The sequence below is a fragment of the Tribolium castaneum genome, unplaced genomic scaffold, assembly GCF_031307605.1.
Source record: "Tribolium castaneum strain GA2 unplaced genomic scaffold, icTriCast1.1 ptg000075l, whole genome shotgun sequence".
NCBI classification, from domain to species: Eukaryota; Metazoa; Arthropoda; class Insecta; order Coleoptera; family Tenebrionidae; genus Tribolium; species Tribolium castaneum.
Genome location: NW_026986672.1, coordinates 1 through 12,235, shown reverse-complemented (window position 1 = coordinate 12,235; position 12,235 = coordinate 1). Strand labels below are relative to the sequence as shown.

The following is a 12,235-nucleotide window of genomic DNA, read 5'->3' as shown; positions in this document are numbered from 1 at the left end:
TCATTCGCAGTCGCAGTAGTAGCATACAAGTTATACGCGCAGCATATTCTTATAGTTTATTTTGACTTTTCCATAAACTACGAAAACCACCATCATATCAACATGTCTGGACGTGGAAAAGGAGGAAAGGTAAAAGGAAAAGCCAAGTCTCGTTCGAGCAGGGCCGGTCTTCAGTTTCCTGTTGGAAGAATACATCGTTTACTTCGTAAAGGTAATTACGCCGAACGAGTCGGTGCCGGTGCTCCAGTTTATTTGGCGGCTGTGATGGAATATCTTGCCGCTGAAGTTCTTGAATTGGCTGGAAATGCTGCTCGTGACAACAAAAAAACTCGTATTATTCCACGTCATCTTCAATTGGCCATCAGAAATGACGAAGAATTAAACAAGCTCCTTTCCGGTGTGACAATCGCTCAAGGTGGTGTTTTACCCAACATCCAGGCGGTCCTTTTGCCGAAAAAAACCGAAAAGAAACCATAAACAGCTAACTGTTGTCTCTCTAGTTGCTGTGAGAAGCAGCAAGCTACAAAAAAATAATAATATCGGCCCTTCTCAGGGCCATCATTTTTTTAACAAATAAAAAAAAGAATCACAAACTTTTTTTAAAGAGTAAATAAACATACCTACTTAAAGTTACATAAAACTTGGCAAAAATTTATTGCACGATTTAAAAAAAAAAGAGCACTCAAGATGTTTTATTTTCTTAATAGTTTAAAAGCAGGTAAATTTTTATTGCCTCTCCTAGACGGCGAGCTACACGCCGCGCCGGTGGGGGGCTAGCTAATCCATGTATATCGGTTAGGCTTTGATGTTTTCTTTCTTTAGTGGTAATTATTATTTATCTCTGAAAAGTCAAAATTCATCCCTTTAAGGAAAAGCATACGATTGATTAAACAACAAAGTCATAAAAACCACACAACTTTATTTGTTACATTTCCTAGAAATATAAAAACAGTTTGGAAATCAAACATTTATTATACTGGTGGTTTAACTGAGAGCCTTGTGATACGTACTTTTTTCATTTGTTTAGAAATATTTTTGTGGTTCTGAAAAGAACCGTTTTTTTTCGTCGAAAATTAAAATGCGATGAATAGTAGAGAGTAGATTGATGTAACTAACGATGAGGAAGAAACATAAAAACCAAACAATGCTGGTATACCGGTATTGTCGTCGCCTCGTAGTCTCATAGATAAAACATAGGTTATAAAAAAAACTTAACCGCCAAAACCGTAAAGTGTACGCCCTTGACGCTTCAAAGCGTAAACGACATCCATGGCGGTGACGGTTTTACGTTTTGCGTGTTCGGTGTAGGTGACGGCATCACGAATGACGTTTTCGAGGAATACCTTCAGGACACCTCTGGTTTCTTCGTAAATGAGACCGGAGATACGTTTCACTCCTCCACGACGTGCCAATCTTCTGATCGCGGGCTTCGTGATGCCCTGGATGTTATCACGTAAAACTTTACGATGACGTTTTGCTCCACCTTTTCCCAATCCCTTTCCACCTTTGCCACGACCGGTCATTTTGAATGATTATTGATTCAAATTAAGCTTTGTTTCACAAAAGAAAACGACACAGATTTGACTGCTTCGTCGAAAACAACTACCTGCTCGCCAGATTAGTCAACTCATTTTATAGTTTAGTTTCGCTCCGCCTCTTAAGTTACTTTTTTGACCAATCAGATAACGCATAGTGTCACCCTAGTTAATAAAATACGGCGAAAAATTTTGTTGCAGGGTCATATGAACCGTCGCCGTTGTTAGTGACGTACGTAGGTGTTTATGTGTGTGTATGTGTAGTTGAGGGATAAAGAAGTAGTCAAAAAAATGGCCCGTACCAAACAAACTGCTCGTAAATCGACCGGTGGAAAAGCTCCACGAAAACAGCTTGCCACTAAGGCAGCAAGAAAAAGCGCACCCGCCACTGGAGGAGTGAAAAAACCTCATCGCTACAGGCCCGGTACAGTGGCACTGCGTGAAATTCGTCGTTATCAGAAAAGCACCGAACTGTTGATTCGTAAATTGCCCTTCCAACGCTTGGTCAGGGAAATAGCCCAGGATTTCAAGACCGATCTTCGTTTCCAAAGTTCTGCCGTTATGGCACTCCAAGAAGCGAGTGAAGCGTATCTTGTCGGACTTTTTGAAGATACAAATTTATGTGCCATCCATGCAAAACGCGTCACCATCATGCCTAAAGACATCCAACTGGCAAGACGTATTCGAGGAGAACGAGCTTAAAATGAAAAAATAAACAAAAAAAAAACGGTTCTTTTCAGAACCACAAAATTGTTTACAAATGAAAATGTTTCGCAATATTGACAGTAATTAAAGTAATAGTACGCGGATCATAATGAATTTTAAACTCTGTCAAACAATAAAAACAATGATGCTTTTATTTATGATTGTTCGCTCTGGTTAAGGGTAGGTAAACAAATCGTTTTAATTGATCGGTACTTCAAGAACGGCGGCGGCATCAAAAGAATTTAATTTATTTAAGTAGGTACCATAAAAATGAGTAAAGTTAAATATCGAATAAAGTCATAAAAGTGGTTAGGTAGGTGAGGAGGGATAATGCGTTTTTAGCGCCGACACCCTACAGACATTATCGTTTGTTTGTTTGTATAAATTAATAATTATATTTCGATTTAGGTATATGCAGATAGGTGTGAAAACTTTTTTTTATTTGTATAGAAATTAATTTGTGGCCCTGAAAAGGGCCATTTATGTATGCCCTCGACGGCCTTAAACAGTCGATAATCCAGGACGTCACCACCATCATCATCATCATCATTATCATCATCATCGGTTCGTAGTCGACGACGACGAAGACGACGACAAATGAGATTATTGCCATAGCTCACTTCTTTCTTTTAGGAGAAGCAGGAGATTTCTTCGCTTTAGCAGATATAGCCTTGGCGCTTTTTGGTTTCGGTGCCTTAGGTTTCTTCGTTGGACCGGCCTTATTTGATTTCTTTGCTTTCGAAGGTGATTTCGGCTTTGATGAAGCTGTTGCCGCAACAGCTCTACCTGTAGAGGAAGCAGCGGTTGTTTTCTTCTCAGCGCCGACAGAAGCGGCCTTTTTTGCTTTCGCGACGGCTACGCTCTTCTTTTCGGCTGCGACTTTTTTCGCTTTTGGCGAAGATGGTTTCTTACCGGTTTTTGGTGCCGAAACGGCGGAACGTTTTCCAGTGTTTTTTTTAACTTTTGAAACTGCTGAGGATTTTTTCTTTCTTTCGCCAGTAGCAGCGGCTGCCGCGGCGGCAGCAGCTCTAGCAGCAGAAGCAGCAGCAGCAGCTCTGGCCTTTGCACCACCACCGGAGGCGGACGAGGAAGCAAGTTTAAACGATCCAGAAGCTCCCTTACCTTTCGTCTGAACCAAAGAACCAGAAGCGACGGCGCCTTTTAGATACTTCTTGATAAATGGTGCAACTTTCTCGGCATCTACCTTGTAATTGGCGGCGACGAATTTTTTTATAGCTTGAAGAGAAGAACCACCACGTTCCTTTAAACCCTTAATAGCGTTATTGACCATCTCGGAAGTGGGAGGATGAGAAGGTTTGGCTCTAGGATTTTTTGCTTTCTTCTCCTTTTTAGCATGATGATGAACTTGAGGTGAAGTCGTCGAAGCAGCAGCATTAGCCGATGCGGATTGATTTTCTACGTCTGCCATTTTTTTCTCGTATTCTCGTATTATTATTATGACAGCAGAATAGATATATACTTGATAGGTAGTATATAGTAGGTAAATATAAACCTAAACGAACCAACCAACACAATTCGAATACACGAGCGCTCAAACTAAAGATATTTTCGCGCCACGACTAAGTTGTTACCGCGAAGCTTTTTGGCCCTTGTGGCGCAGCTCAGCGTAGCAGCGGTAACAATGGTCGTTACTTGTATGAAACTTCATTTGAAGTCACGAACTGAAAAGTTCGGGGTTTGGTCGGAATGAAACTACTGAGTAAGCATTAAATGAGACAAGGGAAGGAAGGAAGAGCTGGTGGAGGGTCGATAGCGCCCATCGCAGAGACCAGCGTGGTGTTTAGAAGGGAATGAGTACAGGTTGAACACTCACTGACTTAGACTCACTTCATGACTGATTGATTACTCACTTGGTGTGGCTAAGGGTGGCTCGTTTTATGTTAAACAACCCTTAGCCGACATCCAATGGGCTCACAAGGGGTGAGTGTGGGTGGAGCGGTAATTCGTATTGAGGGGTTTTTCGCAGAATTGCGGGGAAAACCCAGAAGGCTCTCGAGAGCGACGCGCGGATTGGTTGGGGCTGGTAACAAGTCGCCCCCGGTTTGAGACGCAAGACGGGCTCGGAGCATTCTGGGTTATTGGCGGAGAGGCGGAGAGGGATGTCTCGTGTTTATTTTATAAGAACAATGTACATAAATGTTAAAATAAAATCACAACAATAATTGCACGAAATAAATGTAAAAGACATGGTGACAAATGAAAAATGGTAGCCGCAGGCGTACCGCTTAGCTTCTAGCGTAGCCCGTTGCCAGATAGCTAACCTTAACGAGTATTTACAGAAATAGTTACCGCAAACTTTATAATTAACTTAGACTAATTACGTAATTATCCTACACTCACTCGTGGGTTTATATACAAAGGAAAGAAAATGAAATATTGTCTTTATCGAGCCAAGGGCGCGGGTCGCATCCGATCTGGCGGCGTCAACCTTTCGATGTCCTCGTCGATAGAAATGGGGGGTCCGCTGGGGTTTCGGGACAGGAAGTCCGGAAGTTCGTTGTCACGTCCCGGGCAATGTTCGAGCTCAAAATTGTAGTGCTGGAGCTCGAGGGCCCAGCGGGCCAGCTTGGCTCGTTCATTTTGGGTGGTTTGTAGCCAGGTTAAAACGCGGCTGTCCGTTCGTATTTTAAATTTTCGGTCTTCTAAGTACGGTCGAAACGTTCGGGTAGCCCAGATTAACGCGAGGCACTCCTGTTCGTTCACGTGGTAGCGTTGTTCCGTTGGGCTGAATTTTGCGCTGGCGTAGGCAATTACCCGCCGGTTGGTTCCGTCCTCCTGGTAAAGGACCGCCGCCATCCCAATGCCACTGGCGTCGGTTTGAAGGGTGAAGGGCAAGTTGGGGTTTGGTCGGTACAGGAAGCGTGGCTTGGCTAGGGCACTCTTCAGGCCCTCGAAGGCGGCTTCTTCCTTGGTGCCCCACTTCCACTTCCCTTTGTTGGACAACAGGTCCGTAAGTGGATGGGCGATTTCGGCAAATCTAGGCACGTAGTCTCGGAGCCAGTTGCACGTGCCCAGAAAAGACCGCAGCGTTTTTCGGTCTCGGGGCCTCGTGGCAGCCTGCACTTCTTCCAAATGACTTTGTTGAGGACAATTGCCGTCACGTCCGACATGGTGCCCCAGGTAATCGAGTTCCTGTAGGCCGAAATGGCATTTCCCGGGGTTGCATCTAAGGCCGTGAATTGTGAGACGTTCCAGTATGAGTCGCAGGTGTTGTAGATGCGACTGGTAATCATTCGAGAACACAACGATGTCGTCCAGTATTTACAGAAATAGTTACCGCAACTTTATAATTAACTTAGACTAATTACGTAATTATCCTACACTCACTCGCGGGTTTATATACACAGGAAAGAAAATGAAATATTGTCTTTATCGAGCCAAGGGCGCGGGTCGCATCCGGTCTACATGGACCTTGGTTGGTTTAGGGTCGGAGTCCACTAGGTACATGCCGCCATCTCCGAGCGCTTGGATGACTGGAAATGGACCTCTCCATTTGGACGCGAACGGCTGGCTTCCCAGCGGTAAGAACTGAATAAGAACCTGATCGCCAGGTTCGTAGGTGGGTGGTGGATGATGTGGGGGTTCCACATCGAGTTTTCGCGCCACGTAGTGTTCTTGGTGCCTTCGCGCTTGTTGGCGAAGAGCTTCAGGTTCGGGCCGCGCTTCTCTCGCTTTTGGGCCATCCCATTCGCCTGGGAATTGGAGTTCCACCCCGTAGAGCAGCTGGCTCGGTGGTTGCCCCGTGGCTGCGTTTCTTCGTTTTCGTAGGGTAAACAAGATACCCGGAAGTTGGATATCCCAATCGAGTTGGGATTTCTGATGTAGGTGGATTTTAAGAAGCTTTTTGAGCTCCTGATTACGCCTTTCCGTAGGGTTTTGCCGGGGCGTGTAGGTGGCGGTAGTCCATGGTTGGCATCCCCAACGTTGGCATGCTTTTGTCCATCTGCTGCTTGTGAACTGGGGGCCGTTGTCCGTGATGATGTTCTTGGGGTAGCCAAACCGGGCAAAAACTTCCTTGTCGAAGATTGTTATTATAGTTTTCGCACTGGCTTCTTGTACTGGGTACGCTTCGACCCATCGAGTAAATAGATCCGTGATTGTGACAATGAACCTATTGCCCCTGGGCGTGATGGGATAAGGCCCCATGACATCGCAGGCGATGGTTTCGAAGGGCCTTTGGGGGCGACGCGGTCGTAACGGTGCAAGGGTTTGATTGGGGCGTTTTTTGAACCGCGCGCATAGTAAACATGTACTCACGTAGTCTCGCACGTCTTGTCTCAAGGAGGGCCAGTGAAAATTATTCCGAATTAGGCGCTCACTTTCGTCAGCCCCAGGGTGTCCAGCTAATGTTGCGTCGTGATGTTCGAAGAGCACGCGCTCCTTAATGCCAGCTGGTACGTAGAGCGTGTTCTTAGGGCGACGGCACAGGTAGCCATTGTCGATGCAATAGTTTTTGTAGAATCCACTTTGCCAACCGTTGCCTTCGGGGGGGTTTTCCTCCATGTCTCGGCGCTGGTTAATCAACCGTCGGGTTAAGGCATCGCTAATCTGAGCCTGTCGGACCTCTTCTGCTATGGTTAGGATTTTCTCCTGGGAAATTCCATCTTGTTTGTCGACCTCAGGTGGTGGTTCAGGTGGAGGCTCTTCGATGGGGGCTTCGTCTTCGGCAATCTCTTTATCGTGTCTTGGCATGTCTATTGAAACACTGGCGGGGCACGCACTTGCTTGGAGCGGTGTTGATGTCGCAGTGTCTTCGCTTTTTGCAGCAAGGGGGCTGTCATGGCGTTTTGGGGTCCCTTTTTCGAGGGCTTTGCTGTGGTAGAACACCTGGTTGTTCGGTACCTGACGAGCTTTAGTCGTGGTTTCGGAAGTGACAGCCAGTACCTCCTTGTCCAAGGAAGCGGTTGTCCTCGGCGTGGAGGCTACGTGCGAGCCAACGGCGCCGGCGACAGCGGTTTGGACCGAAACGGTCGTGTTCATAGGGGGCTGTACCTCCGAGGCAGGTCGAAATTCGGTTGCTGGTGTTGAGGTTACGGTTGAACCTTCGGTTTCGCGAATTTTTGGGGCTGCGGTTGAGCCTTGATTCGTAGTGGTTGCAGCAGCAAGGGGGCTGCTATTGCGTGGAGTTAGTTTAGCGACTGGGACAGTTACGGCCTCGATGATAGATTTGAAAATCGCAGCAGTTGTTTCCTTGTCCAAGGAAACGGTTGTTTTCGGCATGGGGGCTGCGTCAGAGCCAACGGTGCGCGTGAAAACGGGTGCTCTCGACGTGGGGGCTGCGGTAGAGCCGGCGGCACGTGGAGAATGACGTGGATGGGGCTGCGTTTCGAATTTCGGTTCAGGGGGCGCACTGTTTACTGTCGCGGATTTTTGTTTTGAAAAGTTGGGCGCCACTGGAAGCAGATTTTGGGGCCCCTCTTCCAGTAGGGGTTGAGGTTTGGCCTCGGCGAAGTTTACTGCTGGGGACCGGACGACATGGCTTTGGGCTGAGCCTTGGCGACGGCCCCATTTTCGTTTCCCGACGAAAATGTTCGTGGTTTCGCAGAGCAGTCCCGATGAAAGTGAAAGCCGGGACAAAAACGGCACTTTGGTAGCGAAGGGGGCTGCCGAGTGTGGTTCGAGGGTAAACGCTTTCTGTTTTCCTCTACTTGGATCATGGCTTCGATAAAATCGTTCATCGATTGCGGAAATACAGTTCCGCTAGCCGCAGCGAGTTCCGGTGTCAGCAACCCGGCTGTGAGTCGCACCAGTTGCGACTCCGGCAGTTCGGGTGCTACTCGCTTTGCTAGGAGCCATTTTCGTCGAAGAAAATGCTCCACGTTTTCGTTTCGTTGACCGTCGCCGTAGAGTGACGCTTTGAGTTTAAACAAATGACTCACCCCGTTGTATCGGTTCAGGAAAGCGGCGGTGAAATCCTCGTATGTGGGAATGAGCGCTCCGTTGAGTCTCCACCACTCTTTGGCGGGCCCCCGGAGTTGTGAAACGATTCTCTGAAGGCGAATCTCCTGGTTGTCGTTGTTGATTCGAAGGAGGCATGTGTCCAGGAATCGTTGTGGGTCCTCGTGATTTTCGCCGAAAAACTCTGGTAGTGGCAAGGGTTCTTGCGGTGCTGGAGTTTCGTTGTTGGTCCGGAGCGACTCATGGAACTGAGTTTGGGCTCTTGCAGCGTCGATTTGAGCTTGAATAAGCTCGCGAATGGCTTCGGTCAGGGCGTCCATGGCGTTGATTTGGTTTAATGTTGCACTAGCACGAGTACTGGGCATCACTTGGAGAGCATGAGGGTAAGGGTAGTGGATAAGTCGGCGTCTCCGACGTCGAAACAGCCCCACGTGTCGGGCGCCAAATTGTTACCGCGAAGCTTTTTGGCCCTTGTGGCGCAGCTCAGCGTAGCAGCGGTAACAATGGTCGTTACTTGTATGAAACTTCATTTGAAGTCACGAACTGAAAAGTTCGGGGTTTGGTCGGAATGAAACTACTGAGTAAGCATTAAATGAGACAAGGGAAGGAAGGAAGAGCTGGTGGAGGGTCGATAGCGCCCATCGCAGAGACCAGCGTGGTGTTTAGAAGGGAATGAGTACAGGTTGAACACTCACTGACTTAGACTCACTTCATGACTGATTGATTACTGACTTGGTGTGGCTAAGGGTGGCTCGTTTTATGTTAAACAACCCTTAGCCGACATCCAATGGGCTCACAAGGGGTGAGTGTGGGTGGAGCGGTAATTCGTATTGAGGGGTTTTTCGCAGAATTGCGGGGAAAACCCAGAAGGCTCTCGAGAGCGACGCGCGGATTGGTTGGGGCTGGTAACAAAGTTTTTATTGCCTAGAAAATAAACCCGACCGCGGACTAAACAAACACCACGCTCGCCAACATTAAAATTATCGGGGCCTCACACTAGACTTTGGCGTGATGACATCGTTCCTTTTTGACGATCGTCAATGTTTTCGAGCCGACGACAAAACCAATTTTGAAAAAAAGATTTTTCCTATATATTCTGAAATTTATATCAACGAAACGACTATTCTCAGGACCTAGTGACGTCCTTACAGACGCTCGCCGTACCGACGACTTATTCGCGGTTAAAGAGAACATCAAACTGCGACGTCGTCGACAGATACTTACTGGGTAAACGTGAAAAGTTGGTCTTTGGTCTGTCGAAAGTCTAATCTATCCTCTACCGAATGCCAATAAGAATTTTTTTAAATACTTTTGTTTTTGTGCGGAAAAATTCTTTCAAAACAGTCGATGCACGAAACGAAACCAACTACGAAACCGGAACTTTTTGGAAGATGACGGGCCCCAGGAGTCATTAGGGTACATTGAATGCAAACATTAAAAAAAAAATAGTTGTTTATGTTTTCTAAAAGTTTTTTCTATACTTTGGTCTTGATAAAAACAACGAAATCTCAAAAAACATTCGAAGATGCAAACGTTTGATGTAAACTGTTGTATGATAGAAAATGTCACAATAAAAACGTTTATTTTATTAATATTTGTTGTTTTAGTATACTTATAACTTTACCGATGTTTCATTATTGTACAATACTCTATTTTATAAATAAAATGCATTTCTAAATAGAAACAAATTTGATTCGTTTCGTTGCAATGCGTTGTCATCTATACGTTCTAACTATTAGCAACATTCACTGAAAACTATTTTTAAACTTATCAATTTTGTATTTCAATTTCAATTTCAATAGTTAGTTCTATCCACCTACGTAATACAAATTCTGTCACTTTACACAAACACAAAAATGTGTTATAGTGAAGAATATGTAGGTAGTTAGTTACCAACCTATACACGTTAAAATATACTTTGGTTTTATTTGTTTGCATCTTACTGTTTTGTTTTTCTTTACCTAAAGTAAAAACCAAAATTCAACTTGGAACCAAAATTATTATAGAAAAGAACAACAACAACAACAACAACAACAACAACAACAACAACAACAACAACAACAACAGATGACAATGTAGTTTACTTCTTTCGTTTATATGAGATGCTTTTTTTCAAGTGACACTTCACAAATTGTAAATTCTACTAAAACAGATATACCTAATGTCTGTTTGTCTCTTTCTCTCTCTCTCTTGCACTCAGTAATAAATTGGTACTTTTTAATAAATTAATAATACCTAGATAATAGGAAACTCTTTCCTTCGATGTCGACAATGGCGCGCGCGTATAAAATAAAAATAATTATAACTTGGAAGATAATTTAAAAATTATCACTAAAATATTTTTATTTATTTGCCTACGCAATTAGATAGAAATTTGGTAGAAATCTATTTTTACTAATTTGGATGATTTTTGATATATGAACCGAATATTTGATTGCATGTTTCAACAATAACTAAGATTAAATTCTCGAAACGTTTTACGTGGCGTATCATAATCTATTTTGCATTTAGATTAAAAAAAAGTATGTAATGTTTTGGTTAAGCACAAACGTGTTTCTAACTGTTTTTTTTTGTGATTTGAAGTAAAAAAAGTCATATACAAAATGAAAATTTTAAATATGATAGAAAGACAGATTGATAGATTAAGTAGTTTAAGTTTACTAGATATAGATAGTTTAAGTTTAATCTGGTTTTTTTTAATTCTTAAGCACACAACGTCAAAGAAGTTAATTAAAATGTTGCCAAATGTTTATAAATATTAGATCATTTGTCTGCTGATCTACTTAATTCATAAACCGAGTAAGTATTGTAGACTTTATTGAATCAATAAAAAATTTACAACTTTTGATGAAACAAATATGTTTTTTATAAAAAATATTTATAGTGTTAATTTGAAGATATTTAAAAAAATAATATTTGTTACAAATTTTTATTTTATTAACAAAAATTGAAATAGTCATTACAGAACGCCACCGAGTTACTTTAAAATTGAAGAGGATAATTAATAAATAAGTTTATTAAAAAATCGAGAAATATTTGTTTGAATAAGATAGATTTATACAAATTCATTATTGTTTTAAAAATTAGTAAACATGGTTTTCTTTATCTGTAGATATTATAGCTAATAAAGATGCGTAAATTTTCTAGATCAGGCAACTAACATTTTAAGCATTGTCATAAAATTGTCATTTTTTGACTATTTTTCATTTGGAAGTATATTAAGTATTTAATATAAATACTTTTTTTTTGTTTTAATCAGTTATTATTAATTCTATTACATTTATTTTTTTGTTTTGTTTTTACTTTCCAATATTAAAGCTTCTGTACTAATAATATTAGCTTTGTTTGCGTAGGATATTTAGGACTAATCCTAAATTAGTCCAAGACTCATTTAAAGCGCATGTGCGGTTCTGAACCAGCTATGGATTATCGTTTACCACAAACAATAATATACCGTTGTCAAGTATGCAGTAAATGTTTAAAAATCGGAAAACCGCAAAAAATTATCACACATTTATAAAAGAGAAACATTGGTACAAAAAAGTGTAAAATGTAAAAAACTACTCATTTTCACATTCACAAAAGTTATTTTACAAATAATTTCGATTTAGTAATATATTAAATAAATCTCAATAATAAAATAGACAGTAAAGCACCAAAACACGAGAGTAACAAAGACAAAACCGCTTTCGTCAACTGCGCAAGTCTAGAACTAAAAATCTTTGATCGAATGAACATGAAGATCGTTTGGACTGGTTCTGAACTGATCCGGTATCTAGGTTATATTCTCGACCGTGAACGACGGCCTGTAACTAAAAGTTCAGGTTTTTTTCTCATATGTACTGTGCATGCAATTAATGCCAGAACAAGCTCATCGATCGCTATCGTGAACAAAGCTTTTGATTCCCTATCTGTATACCTATGACTAAACGTAATTATCATAGTAAGATATTATTTTATTTATCTGTTTAAGGTTTGAGTATAATTGTACAAGTACAAGTATAGAGTTAAGAAGATAAAGTCAGGTTAGGTCAGGTCAGATCAGGTCGGGTCGGGTCGGGTCAAGTCGGGTCGGG

At 42.6% G+C, this 12,235-nt stretch overlaps 1 protein-coding gene across 1 annotated transcript; it reads right to left on the bottom strand.

The window, feature by feature from the left end:
- Window positions 1-1,041: 1,041 nt before the first annotated feature.
- LOC135267674 (histone H4) lies at window positions 1,042-1,598 on the bottom strand. The gene has a single exon (XM_064359683.1). The coding sequence runs from the start codon at window positions 1,521-1,523 to the stop codon at window positions 1,212-1,214; it is 312 nt and encodes a 103-aa protein (XP_064215753.1). The 5' UTR covers window positions 1,524-1,598; the 3' UTR covers window positions 1,042-1,211.
- Window positions 1,599-12,235: the final 10,637 nt, after the last annotated feature.